At 33.2% G+C, this 19,004-nt stretch overlaps 1 protein-coding gene across 1 annotated transcript in view; it reads left to right on the top strand.

Moving 5' to 3' along the window:
* The window catches only part of LOC124360541, a 342,600-nt gene that overhangs the window by 102,472 nt on the left and 221,124 nt on the right, over positions 1-19,004 (top strand). The window contains exons 7-8 of the mRNA XM_046814254.1: positions 382-583; positions 14,220-14,344. Coding sequence (XP_046670210.1) covers positions 382-583; positions 14,220-14,344 — 327 coding nt within the window. The remainder of the gene's footprint in view (positions 1-381; positions 584-14,219; positions 14,345-19,004) is intronic.

The following is a 19,004-nucleotide window of genomic DNA, read 5'->3' as shown; positions in this document are numbered from 1 at the left end:
ATTATATCATAACTGCTTTTACTAAGTAATATGAAGACTTTAATTGTGAATATTTCATCTGAAGCAGCGGGTTACAGCTTGTCTTAACTAAATTTATCGAAAATAAAATGATGTCTTCTGAGTACACATAATATTTGGCTATTAAATTACTTTTAATTGAGTAATGTTTTTTCATGTTACAAAATGTGTTTTTAAATATTTATTATATGTTACTAGTGTAAGAAATGAACTGTGTACTATTGTATTTGTGACTTAAAGACATGTTTACTGTTTCTACATGTTATTTTGATGTGAAATAATAATAAAAAAAATATATATTATAAATAAAAATATATTTTACAAAGTAGAAAGTACTTATTTAAGTTACGTGATATGCTGCAGAGTCACGTTGAAGAAATGCACCGTAAGACATACAAGAGGAAAGTATTCAACAATCAGGGCGGACGGTTGGCAGCCAGGTTCCCAGAGCTGAAGGATGATGTCAAGTGGCGGATGGCACACCTGAACCGCAAGTGGGAGAGACTGGAGCAGACGGTCACTCCGCGCAAACGCTCTCATCCGGACCACCTCACACATGCCATAGGTAAGGTTCCAGTCGACAAGTGGGACTGTCACTTGCCATACAGATCATACCTGGCCTCTGGTATCATTATATTCAGATATTCTCCATGCTGGCCTTATCTAACCAGGTATTTTTAAATGCATGATTATTTTAGATTTTTATTGTCTGAAATGTGTTGCGACTTGTGGTTATTTTGATGCGGAGCAGAATGACTCCCGTTTTTATCCCCTTGGTTAGTTGGCTAGAAAGTTTTGGAGGTAAAGCTTGATGCCTAATGTTAGCCTTGATAGCATTGGCACTTCCTCTGAATAGTTCATCACCTAATGCTATCACATCTGGATGAGTTGTATCATCAATAAAAGATTACAAAAAAAATATTGTGATGGTCATATCTAATCTATACTTTAATGACGGTACATGAAACAAATTCCTATTCAGTTTAGCACAAAATTACTACTTAATCTTTACCATTGACAGATAAACTGTTGATGACGTAACAATCACAACTGTCATCCAGATGTGATAGTTACATATGTTGGTAGTATTTTATCTGAAGACATTATCATTAGGTGATGCACTATCAGAGGAAGTACCAGAGGAAGAGGCTGGAACAGATGTTTATCTCGTGCTCTTTCACCTGAGTCACTTCATACTTGTCTTGTGTAAACTTCTCATGGCTAAAAGACAGTGTTGTATAAGAAAACTGTGTCAGAAGTGAGTGTTCCACCTCAGCCTGTACCAAAGAATGAATTATAAAGTTTATACATGCAAAATCTCTGTGTCGGATCATCTCACACATGGTCATCATCTGATTGCTTTCAGAGTACTTCTTTGTTATATTTTCCTTGGTGTATATCAAGAGTTGCTCTACTATCAGTTTGTGTTGACAGATGTTGATTGAGATGTTGGCACATGAGTCAACTAGGTGGTCATTTTTTAAATTATCATGTGGTGTTGGGGAGACATGCCTGACCGGCTTTAAAGATGTTGATGTTGACACATCTACAGATGTTTGACATCATGAGCTGCTTTGATATTGCTAAAGATTCTAATAGAATTTAGTACCAAATGGATTTCAAGAGTATCTATTAAGCCTCAAAGAGTGAAGAATAATTCAAGCTTACAGCACGCACCATTGTCAGATTATAATGCTGTATGTATAGTGGGGGAGGCTTTATCTCTGATTGTATTGTGGCATAAGATCTGTTGGTTTACATTGACGAGGGAAGCTACCAATCAAATACCATTTACAAACAATTTATCAGTATGTTACTTATATTGAAACTTAATTATTGAGTGATGTTTCCATTTTAAGTGTTTTACATGCCACAAAGGTGACAAATATTTTAGTACAACCAGCTGTTGAGTTTGGTTGTGTCTTATAAGTGCAATATTGATGCAAAAACATTGTCTTTCCATTGTGCGTGATCATTGGTCATGGAATTTGATCATCTCGGTGTGCAGGATTCCTCCATCTCCATTGCTTAGGTGAATCATTTCGAGGACTCTTCGAGGCAGTATATGCATTTTTCTAGGTAGACCATTAAGATCGCTGAAAAGCTGTCATATCTCTATGGTGTTAGGTTGGCCATCCATCTATCCTATGTTAGGGAGATGGGTGAAATATAAATATTTTGGTGTTTTGGGTACTATTCAATTCCTCTTCTATTACCATAATCTCTTATCCCATCTACAGTATATATAAGTAACGTAATACTGCATGTATTGAACACTTCAAGTTTCTGGACTTTCTGCAACAAATAGATACAATATGGAGTGTGGATCAAGATTAGATTTCTTTCAATATTACTGATTTGAAGGGGAACTTATCATCTGAGTAAGAGTACCGAGTAACCTTTTTTGGAATCTTACACTATTTTCTAAATTGTATAGTATTCATATTTTAATATACTGCGTAATATATTATAAAATGGTCTTATATTGCAATCCCCAATTTTCTCAAGCAATTCCCACCATGCTTGAGAAAAAGCCCATATTTATACAAGGAGTTAAACATGTTCTCCAATATGAAGATATAAATAAATTTTTATTTGAAAAAAAAGAAAAAAGAAATACAAATATTAGTTGTTGTAGTATGTTATTTTTCACCTGTAGTTGTAAATCTTATTAATATTTCGATAGTAACTGGCTACAGAGTGTTTGCATGATCTGAGAGATCCTACTCTGCAACTTAATTATAAACAAACAGTCCATTCCTTCCCCCACCCTATCAAGTAGCTTTACTACTAATCCTAAGAGCCCTTAAGAGTAGTAAAATAATCTTAAGTTTTGCACCATAAGAACAATGTTAAACCTCATTCAATTTTATTGTAGCATTATAGGAGATATTTAATTTTAAATATATAATTAATATGCATCCTGACACTTTTTAGCTTTTTTTTTGTTAAAGTGTATGCTTTTTGAATATTTAAACGATCAAGTACAAAAAAGTTTTAGTTTTTTTTTCTCGATAACCCATAAAAATATTTGAAAATCTAAAAAGTATTTGGAGGTGCATTAATTAAATCTCTAAAATAAGACATGTTCAATAATTCTAAAACTAAAAATAAGGGTGGAAACTGGACAAGTTTAATATTGCTCTTATGGGAAAAACTTATTTTGCCATAGTCGGCTCTTAATGGATACACATATCATCCAAACCACTTAAGTACACCGTAAACTCAAAATTACGAATATTCAGTTCCATGGTAAACACATTTGCACATTCTAAGATCCAAGGATGATGAGTTCATACAAACAAATTTGTATACAGCCAAGCATCAAACTAGAGTTGGTGAAAGTCAGATTGGGGGGAGGGGGTGTTGCATAGTTCACTGTCATAAGCAAAAGCAAAGACCTGTGCTTCCTTTACCTGCTCCACCTGATTCAGAGTTGTTTGAAGACCGCACTTCAATTTCACAAATAATAAAGGATTTTCATCCAAAGCCAAGAATTGGATTGCTAATTCTTAGTCTCAAACTTACATTTAGAGCACTCATGACAATGTCCATAATAACACCTAAGAAAATAAAAATAGAATGCACTGTTTTACATCACAGGAAAGCTACATGTTAAACTTCCAACATCGTTCCGGTTGTAATTTAGCGGAGAAAAAATTAATTTATAAAATGTGTCACAGAGACTAATAAATTTCTAGCTTATTGTACTGTGTTTAAAGCCAGTGCGGACTTTAGTCAGTTGCCACTAAGCCACTCAGCATACAGCTTCATAGACGATACGGCGCTATGACGCTAGCCTATCCTTATCTCGTCATAGTTACTGTGAACGCACTAAATATTAACGTACCAGTATTTTCAAATATGTTCTTGATTGACGTACGTGTTTAAACAAAAACAAGGTGAGTTAGGTACGTTAATGTTTGTTCAAATTTCATGGCTAACTACAATTATTAGAGGAAAGAAGCATTCAGCAGAAGTGGAATAATCATGTTCTTCAATCTCAACCTTCATTCCCAGTGATAAAAATATCGGACAAAACTCTGATAAAAATATCGGACAAAACTCTGGTTCTTATGGCAGGTCGCCTATATAAACTAGAAAATATGAAACAGAAGATTCATCGACTTGTCTTGACTTTCAACCTCAAAACGAATTAATGTCACAGTCTCAAGATTTTTGACGACTACTGTATTGGTAAACATACTTATAATTGCCCTCTATTTAGATCAAAGAAATCCGGGAATGCTAAAAAATAGTTTCCTTGTTTGGATTGTAATAGAAAGCTTAGTTGTAAGACTTGCATGTTAGTTGTCCAATTCACAGCTTTCAAACAATAATGTACAGACTTATCAAAAGATTGGTGTAACTATTTGGTATCTCTTTACGGATCAAGCAAAACAGATCAGTTGACTATTTTAAGAAATAAGATCTTTGAATATAAAAATTCAGCTAACCACACAACTGCTGAATTACTAATAAATGCTAAAAACAGAAATAATTGAGAATGTAGATGACGAAATTTCCAACACCCACTTAATATAAAATGAAACGATTTTGAAAACAGTATTTATTACTAAAAACAACAGCCTTTGCACTAACCACTTGACTCTAGGGCAGGATACGGAATACACGGACCAGGAGTCGACATGGCTGTGCCCCTAGGAAGACATGCCACGGTTTTTCAGGCGGAGGTCATGGCAATAGACTCGTGTTCCAGAAGACTCATACAAATGAGGACAAAAGGATTAAAATACCTAATACTTTCTGATAGTCAGGCTGCATTGAAGGCACTTGATACCTGTTCGTTTGATTCTAAAGCGGTCTAGGAATGTAAGAATGCTCTAGCAGAGCTGGCAATGAATAACAGAGTAACACTCGGTTGGGTACTTGGTCATGAAGGTATTCATGGAAATGAAAAAGCAGACATCCTTGCCAAAAAGGGAGTGGAATCCACAATGGTGGGGCCTGAGCCAGGTTGCGGGATAGCCTTCTTCAACATTAAAGCTCTGGTCAAAGATTGGGAAAAGAGGATAAGACACAATAATTGGAGTAGAGCCTTAGGATTAAGACCATCCAAATTGTTTATCTCTCCTTACGTTAAAGGGTGGACAGCTCTCTTAGATCAGAATAAGGAGGATATAAGACTAATATTAGGAATTTTGACAGGACATGGCCCTCTAAGGAAGCATCTTATGAAGGCAGGCCTTAGCCAGACTAACGAGTGTAGACTCTGTGTAGAAGAGGAGGAATCAGCAGAGCACATTTGGTTAGATTGCCCTGCCATCTTAGAAACTCGGAAAAGATTCCTGGGAGCATATCTCCTCAGCCCCAAGGATATCAGAGAACAGGAGCCCTCAAATCTGATTGGTTTTTGCAAAAGCCTCGGACTTTGAGGACACAAAATTAAAGTAAGGGAGGCGCAAAGGTCTTTTTAGGACTAAGCGCGGGAACAAACTTTTCTTTTCCCTCAGGAAGGAAAAAAAAACCACTTTGGCCTTTTGGGAGTGCAAAATTTAAACGATGTAGGTGTCAGAGTACACCTTCATCGTAATTCTTATATTTGGTTAAATAAAAACAAAATATTGCAAAACAAGTCTTAGAAATAACTAGTAACTTATTAGTTTTTTATACATTAACCCAGGCGAAGTCACCCAAAATATTTTACGTAAATGGTCGTGCGTATAGAAAAAATCTAACATCTGACACCTTTTGTTTTACAGCTTTTCAAACGTATTCTTATACCAAGTATCAATTAATTAATTAATTGGAATATTCTCTGAAAGTCTTATAATATTTAAAAAATTCTGTATTTTATCCAAACCAAAGTTAAGTGTGTAATCTAACTAAGAATATTGGACAGTAAAAAATAAAAGATCAACTTTTTAAAGTGTTTAATTTTTAGTGTACAATATAAATACAAACAGAATTTTTACTTTTTGTATTGAGACAAGTTTTAGGCAAAGTTTGCATCATTACAATTTGTACAAGTTAGTCTGGTGAAGGCTGTGTGCTCTTTACAAAGTAGTGTTTGACAGCCCCTGTTAAAAACAAACTATATTAAAATTGTTTACCTATCAATTTAGTATTTTTATATAAAATATTTTTAACGACTTGCTAGTTCCTAGAAAACATTATATTTTATAATACATTTCTATATTTCTGTTAGGTACTATAGTACAAAATATAGCAATATAAATGAAAATAATATTTTGTTTAATATTTGGAAAATGCTAGAAAACATACCTTGAGGTACCTCTCGTCTTGGAGGATCCTGGCCGGTGACTGTTTTGATTGACTGTTTCAATGAAGATGGAAGGCTTGCAATAGATGACCTTTTGAGAAGGTGAGGTGTTGCCAGTTGTTTTTGCCAACTCTGCTATGTACATCCTTCTGGGAATGAGATTATCAGTATTAGCTTTAAATATTATTTGGCTGTTGATTGTTCCCAAGTTTTAGCAATCCATTGAACAAGGTCATAGGCGAGCGGTTGCTAATTCTCATGACAGAATATTCTTTTTCATATGATCAACAACATCGACACCTTCCCTTTGTTAGATTATAAAACGTTATGACCTCTGGTTTGTAAGAGTCACCGCTGCTTATATCAATTGAATCATCAGTGTGAAATGTAGAGATCAAAAGAACATTTCTTCTCCTCTTAGGGGACATATGAGACAAGAAGAGTATGATTTGGTGGAGTCCTTAAATCCGAAAACACTACTGCAAACAGGTCTTGTATTTACATCTTTGAAGACTTCAGGAAGTTGCGGCTTTTTTTTTCTTATCGTACCAACAGTGGTAATTTTGTGATTCACAAATAAGTTCGTTAGCAAGTGGAACCGACGTGTAGTAGTTGTCGGTAGTAAGATTCCGTCCACTACCATCAATTGGTTTGATCAACCTTTTTACAACGCTAGCTGCATCGTTATCTAACTCATATGGCCCTAACAGGTTGTTTTCCACAGTATACTTCCATATTTAAAGTATAAAATGTCCTAGTATAAATTTATGTAACCAACGCATACCTTTTCACCCCCCATATTTATCAGGTTTATTTCCAATATACTGTCTAAACTTGCACTTGCCCCTAAAGGCTTCCAGCATTTCATCTATAACGACATATTCCCCTGGAGAGTAACATGCAATAGATAGTCTGACAAAACACCTCAAAAACTTAACTAAATGCTGCTAAATTGCCTCTGACAATGGTATGAAAACGTCTTTCACTGATTACTGCTCGGAAGTACTCCGGGTGACGTTCCATCAGTAGCCCACATCTCAGAAGTATGAGCATGGTTTGCCTTTTTTTACCCCTAACACGTATAAAATACCAAAAAAAGCTGAAAGTTCTTCAAAATCAGTTTGTGAGCAGTCTTTTTGGCCACGCGAATAGGACTCACTCATTGATAGAAGTTCTTTGTTAGTCCAAATTAGTATTCGATGAATCATTTCGTCTGGAAAAAATACTTTCCAGCAATCTAATTGAGTCACTTTGTTTTTTGCCACTGATTTGGACTCCAGGTAATGAAATAATAATGTTTTTCCTTTGTGGTTTTGGTATTGCGAATGTTTGTAGGCTTGTGAACCAACCATTTTGTGTATGGATCTTTCCCTACAATAATACATAGGCTGACTCACCAGAGGACCTTGTACACATTGAACATTTGATGTCGAAGCTAAGGTGCAGTTGCAGCTTGTGAATGTTTCTATTTCCATTTGCACAGTGTCTTCTTGACGTAACACACTTTCACAATCTGATTGGTCTGTATTTGTGTTATGGTCCGAGTATTCAGTCTGGACATCACTTTCATTCATAGAATCGCAGTTGTCAAGCTCACTCTCCTCAACTTCATCAATCCATCCCAAAATAAGGGCTGCGATTTATTAGCCATTGCACTAAACTAAATTAAATAAATTACAAAAAACAGCACTCAAAACAACAACATAAAAGGTCGCACCGTTAGTATACCAATTACATGGTATACTTTAAATAAAAATAAAAATTTATTTTAGAATTGTAAGTGGATAGGGAATAAAAAGTAAATTTATATTGTAATCCAGCGGCAGGCACAACGCGCTTGGAATCTGGTCTAGACCTGACTTGATGGCAGTGAATGCTAAACAATAGTTTACAGTGGACTCAATCTTTTGTTAGGGGGCGAACCTGCGTTGAGAGAGATTTAAAACAGACCTGCAGGAACAGGAGCGTAGTCGGTGCAGGCCGAGAAACCACGTTCTGCTACCATTCCGAGTTGAGAAGCGAGAGAGTAAAGTCATTTTTAGTGCGAGTTTAAAAACTAGTGTCGGGCGTAGGATCCGTCGGTATAAATTATATTTAATACCGAACTCCAAGACCTTCACGACCAAAGAGCTAAGTACTTTGACTGAATTATTAAATTTTTCCAAATTTGAAATTTGCAAAATTAAAAGTGAATTAATTTAAAATTGGAATTGAAAATTTGAAATTAACGATCAAATTCTGTTGAGTGAGGACTATAATTATATATATGAATTGTAAAGGAGTAATTTATTAAAGTCGAACGTAAAATTTAATTGAAATTCTAAGGATTGTAGTAAAAATTAAGAGCTGCAGGTGCTGCACCATATCCTGTAGGAACTTGTGAAAAATTCCTGTTGAGAACTGTTTAGTTTTGTTTGAGAATTTAATTTGAAGGAAGTTTATTATTATTATTTTTATTAGTTTTTGAGAAGAAGCCTATTTAATTTATTTCATTCAGATTTATTCAAGATTATTATTTTATTTTTTATATTTTATACTCACGTATTTAAAGGACAGTGAGCCAATATTAAATCGAAAGATGCCTTGCCTAAGGAAGTAGTAATTTTAACCTATTGTTCAAAACACATTGTTTTGGTGGAATACAAGGTTAATAATTGACATTTGAATTGATTTAATAAACCTGAATATTTCTAAAAGGGTGCAGTTTTAATTTCCACCAGTATCTACTTAAATCTTATGAGTTCGAGACTATATAGGGTCATCATAATAAAAACAAAAAATTTTGTATATTAACATTCAGTATAGTTAGAAAAAATTTAATAATAGGCAGTACGTATCCGGTCGGGGCGTTAGATTCCGACTGCGGGCCCGTGCGCGCCCCACTTCCAATTCTACCCCCACCCCTCCGGCTGCATGAGTCATTGGAAAAACACGTGCAACAGGCATCTTATATAGTAAAGGACACATACCTAGGCCCTCAATCGCCTACGACTGCAGATAAACAAATTTTCAATACAACAATTAGTTATGTTAGAAAAAATCTAACAGGGTGACCGTTTCCGGGTTAAGTATCAATCCTTGGAGGAATAAGCACGTAAATGAATATTCTTTATTCTTTAATCTTGTTAAACTGGTCGATCAAGCACCCAAGATGGTAGCAGAAAGGCTCATTGATTACTTAAGAAAACATTCCAAAAACAAGCAATATACAGTGAAATATACAGTGGTTTTGTCAAAGAGCTATCATCTCCCAGATTTTTATCTAAGTGAGCAATGATGTACAACTCTCTAGCTGAATTGTCTAAGCCCTCATAATCTTTGCAAAATCAGTAAACAACTATTTTCTATGAAAATAAACTTATAAGTAGAAGTATCAAGCTTTTCGTGCCTATGGAAAAATCTGACAATAATAGTTTAGAGTCAAAAACAGTTGTTGAGGGTTAGGGATTTGCTGCTGGGGGGTCAGTGGGAGTGACAGGTGGTGCTGCTTGTTGCGGTTGTGTGGTCAATTGGTGTGTTAGATTGGTTGAATGTGTCATTGCTTATTGCTCTTCATTTTGAATTTTTATAAAGTTTTTCTTTTGTATATTAAGTTTTGAATTCATTTCAATATATAGAGTTTTTTAAGGTCATTTAATTTTGTGTATGTTTAACAATTTTGTTATTTTTTATTTAAAGTATAAGTTAATAATTTACCGCAATTGTATCAAACCATTGTAAATTTACTGTATACAATATATGAGGGCTTGATAGCCCTAACTCTGCCTCTTAAATAAAGGCATTTTTCATTTCAGTGAATACAAAAACGCCAAGAGAAGTCACAATCAAGTTTGGCATACCATTACTGGTAGTAAGTAGTAAGCTACTTTTCTGTGTACATGATGATCGGATGTCTCTTTAGGAGTAAGAAGATAATCTCTCAATGCTGCAAAGTGGACTTCAAAAGGTTGATCCAGTCAGAAGAAATTGCTGTTTAGAATTTAAAAATTGTTTAATACATTGTACATAAGACATAAACTGTACCTGTTACAAGATGAATGTAATATTTATTTTAGTGGACTAATTTCAAAGTAAGTGTTAAAATGTTCTTCTCCGGGCCGTTGGACAACGTGTTAACCGGTTATAAAGCTGACTACTACATTTTGAATCTACTCTCATGGAATAGCTTGAACTTCCTGTACTATTCTATGTCTGAGTTGGATCAGATCTGTAGGCTGAGTTTGATAAACTTTTTCTTTGAGTATATCATACTTGTTAGCAATGAAATTTCTATCAATGAAAAATGACCCTATAATTAAATTACGTATTATGCCTGCGCACATGTTAACTTTTTGGAGATATTGTGTGTGAAATTCTAACATCAAGTGTGGGTTTAAGATCATCCAAATGCCGACAGTTATTCCTGTTAACATAGCCATTCAACATAAAAGTCTACTAATCTGAGAATATCACATGGTCCAAAAGTATTTGGCTTTGGTCAATTCTATTCATAATAATTTCAAAAAATTTCATACGATGATCTACATTGTCTTTGCTCAGTTGCTTGCAACAGGTTAACTCGACCAGGGTGCGTTTTGAAATCAGACTTCTTTAAAACTTTGCGAACTAATTAACGAGATTTTCCATGAGATTGTGATGTAGATCTAACTGATTTGTTTGGATTTTCAATAAAATACTGAAGAATTGTCTAATGAGCTGTCTTCGTCTGATATAATAGTTGGTTGTTCTGGTCTGACATGATCTTTAACACTACCAGTTTCTAAAAAGCGGATGTTGTGCTATGGATTTTGAAATAGGATTCCTATCAGGGAAAGTATTATAGAATAAATCTGTAACTTCTACACATGTTGTTACATTATAACCCCAGCCGCGCACCATTAAAAAAGTAATTCCTTTACGCTCAATAAGCAATATATATAGTTGAACATAAAGAACTTTGAAAATCTCATTAAAAGTTGTAACTTACAGTAACAGGATATGGCTGCAACAACTACTTTAGCTTGAGTGCAACTGATAAAGAGAGATAACAAGAGATAACGGGACATTGTGGGGAAGTCCAGTGAATGGGAAACCCTAACAGGCCCACCACTTTCACTTAACAGTGTACTTCTTTTAGCAGCAGGTATTTCTGATCCAGGCTAGATGGGCTGAGGAGAACATTTTGAACACCACTTCAACTTTTAACAGGTACAGTATTATTTATTTCTTATGTGCAATGCATTGAAAATTTTCTTCTTTGTATTGACGGGTCATTCCCCAAATGAGACGTCCAAACACCATGTACACAGCTTACTACTACTTACTACTTAGTATATCACTTCCTTTTGAGAGGCAGAAATCAAGAACCGATTGCCCTAATGACATATATTTTCATAGTAAGTCAAATAAATTCTGTTCTTTCTAATAATGCAGTTTTTTTTAGATCCCTGGTAAGAAAAACTCTTAGAAAAAGTAGCCTCCGGATAATACCAAAGTACTCTTCACTTAATTCAACATCTTTATTTATCTTTTGTTGTGTATCACATTCATATTTATTTATCTTTTAAGCCTGTGGTAAAGTTAGACAGGGCATCGCTTTTTTCAAAAACAAATTATTGTTTTGGTTGAAAGATTTTCCCAAGCACTTGCTAGATTAACCCTTAAGTACTGGTGTGGTTATTTGCGACACCAGTACTAATGTGGGGGTCTACCAGACCCCCATTTTAGTCAATTTTTAATAAACATACCATAATACTTTGTTAAATATTCCTGTGATTTTATCATAATGTGGGTATTATTTAATTATTGCATCACTATTTGAAATATTTTCATCACATATTATAAATATTTTATCTACATTCTTGCCAATCTTTAAACATTTGTGTAAAATAATAACATTTTTTAATAAATTGATTGAGAAAATGAAGATGATATACCATACATGCTTGTTTAACATTATAAAAATGTAAAGTAACATTAAAAAAATGTATTTTCTTTTGGTTTATAATGGACCATTTCTTATTTTGCTTACTTAAAACTACATAACACTTGGAAACTTAAAATTTGTTTAATTTACCAAATTTGCTGCTTATATTAAAGAGCAAAATATAAAATATAAAAGTAGCCAGAATTACCATAGAAAATTAATGAATTACTTAAGTTAAAAATTTATTAAATTAGTTTTTATTCTGGCTCAGCTTTGGGTTTGAAACACTCTTCAAAAACAGTTTTCATGTGCTTTATCCACGTTGTTTTATCACATTTTGTACAGTAAGGACTTGTTTTATGCCCCTGTTCCTTGGGCACACAATGTACTAGTGAAGGTGAACTTTACTTCTTTTCACCATTGCTCAGATGATGTTTATTTCCTCCAATGGAACTTGTGCAATCTTCTTTGCAGACTGCCGGATATATTTCGGAATATGATCAATAACAGGTTACCTTACAGCTTATGGTTTTACAATTGAAAATATAATTTCCTTCCTCTTTGTCATCTGTTGTAGAATTAGTGTCGTGGTCAGAAGCACTGATATGGTTCTCTTCATCATGATTGATTCCGACTCAATAAGAAAGTTATCAAGTTTATTCCACTTCTTTAGAGATGTTGCCTAATTCTAGCATATCATCTCTTTTGAATCCATTATCAAAACTGTAAACTCTAAGGAACAGTGCTTTAAACTGCACTATGGTGTCCAACAGAACCACACGTTTAGGCAAGAATGGCTAATAGAAATAGAAACTATCTTGTGCTCAATCATTCTGGCAAACATTTTGAGGACTCCAGCCTCATGGAACTCTAGTTGTGATTCCCTCAAACAGCTGGGATATTAGACTCAAATATAATAGATGGAGATTAAGAAACTAATACTCCATTTTGCCAAACCTTTTTTGTTTTTTTTGGATGAACTAACATATTTTAAGTACTATAACTACAGTACACTACTTACGTCTAAATGGAATCTCATACTGAGTTTGGATACTATTCACTATAAAGAGGCAACAATTTCAGGCTTATAGTATCACTTAATTTTGAATAATTGCTCTTCTCAATAGTTTATCAGAATTGTGTAAAGCTATATTGAATCGTGAAGAGACTTAAGAATCCGGTTCAGGCGGCTAATGAATGATGTTCAGACTTTATTGTAAAGACAAGAACAAATTATACAAATGTGGACAGGAAGTGACAGTATGATAGAAAAGGGGTTAAATAGAGGAATGATGCTAATTACCGAAGTGGTATTCACCTGTCACATGCACAACACAGCGAGATGTCTCATTCTCCCAAAAGATTCCCCCACAGGATCGACACACTGTCTGTGGGCACATTTGCAGATGAAATCAGAGATGGAGTATAAACACAGTTCATACCATTAGTCACATGCATCTAGGTTGCACGGAAATAAACATCTGTCCCACGGTCACAAAAGACACATTCCACAAAACTAAAGCGGATCAAGGGAGCTCTCGAGATAATACCTGCACCTTGTGTTTTACTGAATTACATCACATAGTTACAAAGAACTTACAAAGAGACATGTACCCGGCACAAACGAAGAACAAGGTCCACCACACAATAATCCAGATTTTGGAATGAAGGTCTGGGCAGCAACAAGAGCAGGGACAGGTGACATGGTGATCAGGATGACCAGGAGCAGGCAGGGGCAGGGGGTGATGTCTTTACACTCTAGATGGGTATTTTAAAGGAGCAATCACCCGATTCTACATCATTGTCTATAGTCAGTGCAGTTAGCTCTTTGAGTATTATAGATAAAGTATACTAACAAAAACCAATTTAATCTAACAATGAAATTATATTTTATACTAGAGTTGTAAATATTATACATACAATATAAGGCACCTGACTATGTTGCAATGATCATGAGATTTTTGGTAATTTCAAGCCACATTGGGTAATTTATTATGATTCTAGTTAAACTCATATTTCTATTTCTATTTAATAATTCTATTTTATTTTCAGATGTGGAACATGAGCTCAACTGCCTTAGAAAATGGTTAAGGCTGACTGAACGAAGACTGCTACCTCTCAACTTCCGTGCTACATGGACGTTGTCAGAATTAGAAGTTAAGGCTAAAGAACATCAGGTAAGCTCATTTGTTTTATCGACTCTCTATTGTAGTTTTGTAAAATGTATTACATATTTTACAATTAAGTATAAAAATATGAAGGCCCTTGTCCTTCACATTATGCTTTTCAGGTTGACTTTAGTCACAAAACAAACTTAGCAAAATAGAAAAAAATGTGAACACATTAAAATATTTAGAAGCGATGTTATACTTAACTTTTTGTATCATCAACAAACAACATAATATGGCTACAAGTTGAAATAGTACAGAGATCTGCAGTCTTTGTAATCCAATCGAGGTACAATGAGTGTTATTAGATTTCTTTTGGTAAAAAAATTGCAACCAATAGAAGTTCTTTGCAAGTTGTATTCTGTGTATAGAGAAGACATTATAATCTATACTGCAGTTGAAAATGGTGCCAGTTATTTCATGAAGATGAATCAATGTTCACGGCGTAAAGCAAAATGGCTGATCTTCTGCGGTTACCTTGTTGAACAAATCAATTGTTAGGTTAGAGAAATCTCTGATATTTCGAAATATTTTCCACTGATGTCAAGAACTCTAGTGTATGAAATTTGGATATTGTAAATTTTGTGCCCGATGGGTACCCAAACTCTTGAGTGATGAACTCAAAACAAAGAGAATAAGACCAGCTCTAAAGTTTCTTATCCAGTACCATGAAGAAGGTGACAAATATCTTACATAATAACTGATGAAGAAATATGGGTTTCTTATGTCAATATCAAACAATAAAAGACAATCAATGGAGTGGGGTCACACCTTATTGTCATATAAACCAATATATGGGTAAATGCATAGCCGGCAGCATTTTATTCAATAGGTATTGAAAAGCATATAACTAGATATGATATGTACTTAAATGTAAATTGTAACTATTTTGAAAAATAATTTAAGAGTTATTCTTTCAAATGTATGTGATATAACAGATGTAAAAGATACTTGTAGTTTTTTATTTGTTAGAGCAATGTACTAGTCATGTTTATACTTATTGGGACAAGAAATAAAACACTGCATTTAGCCAAATTAACCCTAGAACTGGCGGTCATTTCATCCTGTAGTGTCGGGCTGTTTTAGAGCTTCGCGCAAGGTTTTTTTTAAAAAAAAAATTATTAAAAATATAAAATAAAAGCAATATAAATAAGAGTATATATTTTTGTGTTCAGAATTAAACGTAGAATTGCACTATATTGTAAAATTAACCATCAAAAATTTTCTAATAAACACTTTTTTAAATCAAATATAAAATTTACGAAAAATATTTCTTAAATTTGGGGGGGACCATACCTAGCAAATGAAGTTATAGTGAGAAATATATTTATAAGTGAGATAGCCATTCTGTGTCAAATTTTATCTAGTTTCAGAAAAACATAAACATTATACACATTTATGAAAGCATCATAAAGCTATAGAACAAAAAGCAGCGATGCGTATAAATTCTGAAAATCGGGTGTACACGTAAGACTTTGGTAAAACAAGTTTTGCTAATACATTTATCTATGAATACATGTTATTTTGCATATTTTATTACTTAGAATAAAAATAGAATATACAGTAGTAATGAAAATAATTACCATAAATTATTTTTTGACAAGTAAAAGAAGTTAAATTTTGCCATTATTCAAAAATTTTGTGAAAAATTTTCATTCAGCAAAATATAAAATAGTTTCTAAAGCTTGTACTATATCAAAAATTTATAAATTTATGGATTATAAGTAATAGGAAATATTACATAGTTAGAAAACTATAAATATAACTAAAGATATTGAAAAAATATAGAATAACCCAAACAGTTATTATATATAACCAAAGAAAATTACAGGAAATATATACTTTATTGTGAAAACTATCTATTTACCAAAAATAAATAGTTACTTCAGAGCTAAAAGAGTGCTATAAATAACGTTTAGTAAGTGAAAACAATAACAAACTATGTGAAATGAATTTTAGCCAAGTCATTTTGCCATAGCCTACACAAAGCCGGTAATTTCTCAAACATATTTCAGTAAATAGAAATTGATTTATTCTAAAATATATATGTTTACACTACTACGACATCAAACAACACACTACACATTAAATACGACACTAAAACACGCGTAAAACTATTAAAAACTTACAAATATCCACAGCTCGGCACGAAAGTGATACAGAACGGCAGCGGCAATATGGCGGTCACAACAAACGGCGTCGCGTTTTCTTTTACGTTCATAATAACAAGCTTGCTATGTCATAACCATAATACAAAGAGGAATAAAAACTCATCTGTTCCTTAGCATTTTTCTTCCCGAATCCAATGGTGCATGAATTATATCGATACGTTACCGGAGTATATTATAAAAAGTAATTATACGAGTGAATGTTTGACCGACAAAATTTTGACGGTTAACAACCACAAAAGCGGCATTAACCGACATAATTATGTCGATTAACCCTAGAACTGTTAATCGACATAATTATGTCGGTTAATGCCGCTTTTGTGGTGTTAACCGTCAAAATTTTGTCGATCAAACATTCCCTCCTATAATTACTTTTTATAATATACTCCGGTAACGTATCGATATAATTCATGCACCATTGGATTCGGGAAGAAAAATGCTAAGGAACAGATGAGTTTTATTCCTCTTTGTATTATGGTTATGACGTAGCAAGCTTGTTATTTTGAACGTAAAAGAAAACGCGACTCCGTTTGTTGTGACCGCCATATTGCCGCTGCCGTTCTGTATCACTTTCGTGCCGAGCTGTGGATATTTGTAAGTTTTAATAGTTTTACGCGTGTTTTAGTGTCGTATTTAATGTGTAGTGTGTTGTTTGTTTGATGTCGTAGTAGTGTAAACATATATATTTTAGAATGAATCAATTTCTATTTACTGAAATATGTTTGAGAAATTACCGGCTTTGTGTAGGCTATGGCAAAATGACTTGGCTAAAATTCATTTCACATAGTTTGTTATTGTTTTCACTTACTAAACGTTATTTATAGAACTCTTTTAGCTCTGAAGTAACTATTTATTTTTGGTAAATAGATAGTTTTCACAATAAAAATATATATTTCCTGTAATTTCTTTGGTTATATATAATAACTGTTTGGGTTATTCTCTATTTTTTTTATATCTTTAGTTATATTTATAGTTTTTCTAACTACATAATATTTCCTATTACTTATAAACCATAAATTTATAAATTTAGATATAGTACAAGCTTTAGAAACTATTTTATATTTTGCTGAATGAAAATTTTTCGCAAAATTTTTTGAATAATGGCAAAATTTAACTTTTTTTTACTTTTCAAAAATAATTTATGGTAATTATTTCATTACTACTGTATATTCTATTTTATTCTAAGTAATAAAATATGCAAAATAACATGTATTCATAGATAAATGTATTTGAAAAACTTGTTTTACCAAAGTCTTACGTGTACACCCGATTTTCAGAATTTATACGCATCGCTGCTTTTTGTTCTATAGCTTTATGATGCGCTTTTCATAAATGTGTATAATGTTTATGTTTTTCTGAAACTAGATAAAATTTGACACAGAATGGCTATCTCACTTATAAATATTTCTCACTATAACTTCATTTGCTAGGTATGGTCCCCCCCAAATTTTAAGAAATATTTTTCGTAAATTTTATATTTGATTAAAAAAAGGGTTTATTAGAAAATTTTTGATGGTTAATTTTACAATATAGTGCAATTCTACGTTTCATTCTGAACACAAAAATATATACTCTTATTTATATTGCTTTTATTTTATATTTTTAATAATTTTTTTAAAAAAACCTTGCGCGAAGCTCCAAAACAGCCCGACACTACAGGATGAAATGACCGCCAGTTCTAGGGTTAACAGTTCTAGGGTTAAAGGTGAGCCCTTGCATGGACACCACCTGATCTACCCCCACCAAACCAACAATATCGGAAGATCAAATTTTGGCTCAGCAAACAAGTGAAGTCAACAGCAAAATCAAAAAATGTAAACTCATTGACTCTCAGTCAATATCAGACATGTATACAAATACGCTTCTACATTCAATCATAGCTGTCAGTAGTGTAATATGTCACACATTTTAGTACAAGCATGATTGTAAATAGCCTGAAAATACTAAAACTCTTTTGTGTTTGGTTTGTGATGCATATTAACTGAGATATAAACTTTCATTTTGAAACTTTCAATGGGAGTCATCTTAAAAGCTTAAGAGATATTATAAAATGTAAGTATATAAAAATTGATTGATTTAAACAATTGTTTTAAGTTTCCAATGACTTGTTTCTATTTTAAGTCTATAATGTGAAATATCCAACCGAGATTACAATTTTTCATAAATGTGAATGGCCATCATCTTGAATTGTTTTATTAGTTGAGGCTGGCATTGTATTCATCCAAGATATAGGCACGTATCTGAACTAAGTTTAGTCTGAATCTATTAAAAATGACGGCAGTTATCGTGTTTGCAAACTTGCATTATATTGCTTAAGCCCTTACACACGCATACATATCTCGTATATTATCACATATTTAAATGTTTCGATTACAGTGTTTTTTATTCTGGTAGCCATGTTCGGAGAAAATTATAAAATCCATCATGAGGGCTATTTCAATAGGCTTCTATGAAATCTACGTAAAAGAATAGATATAAACAAAGAAAACAATATTGTATTT

This window comes from Homalodisca vitripennis, chromosome 4 (genome assembly GCF_021130785.1).
Source record: "Homalodisca vitripennis isolate AUS2020 chromosome 4, UT_GWSS_2.1, whole genome shotgun sequence".
NCBI lineage: Eukaryota > Metazoa > Arthropoda > Insecta > Hemiptera > Cicadellidae > Homalodisca > Homalodisca vitripennis.
Note: the sequence above shows the minus strand (reverse complement) of the source record. Positions and strands in the feature narration are given on the sequence as shown.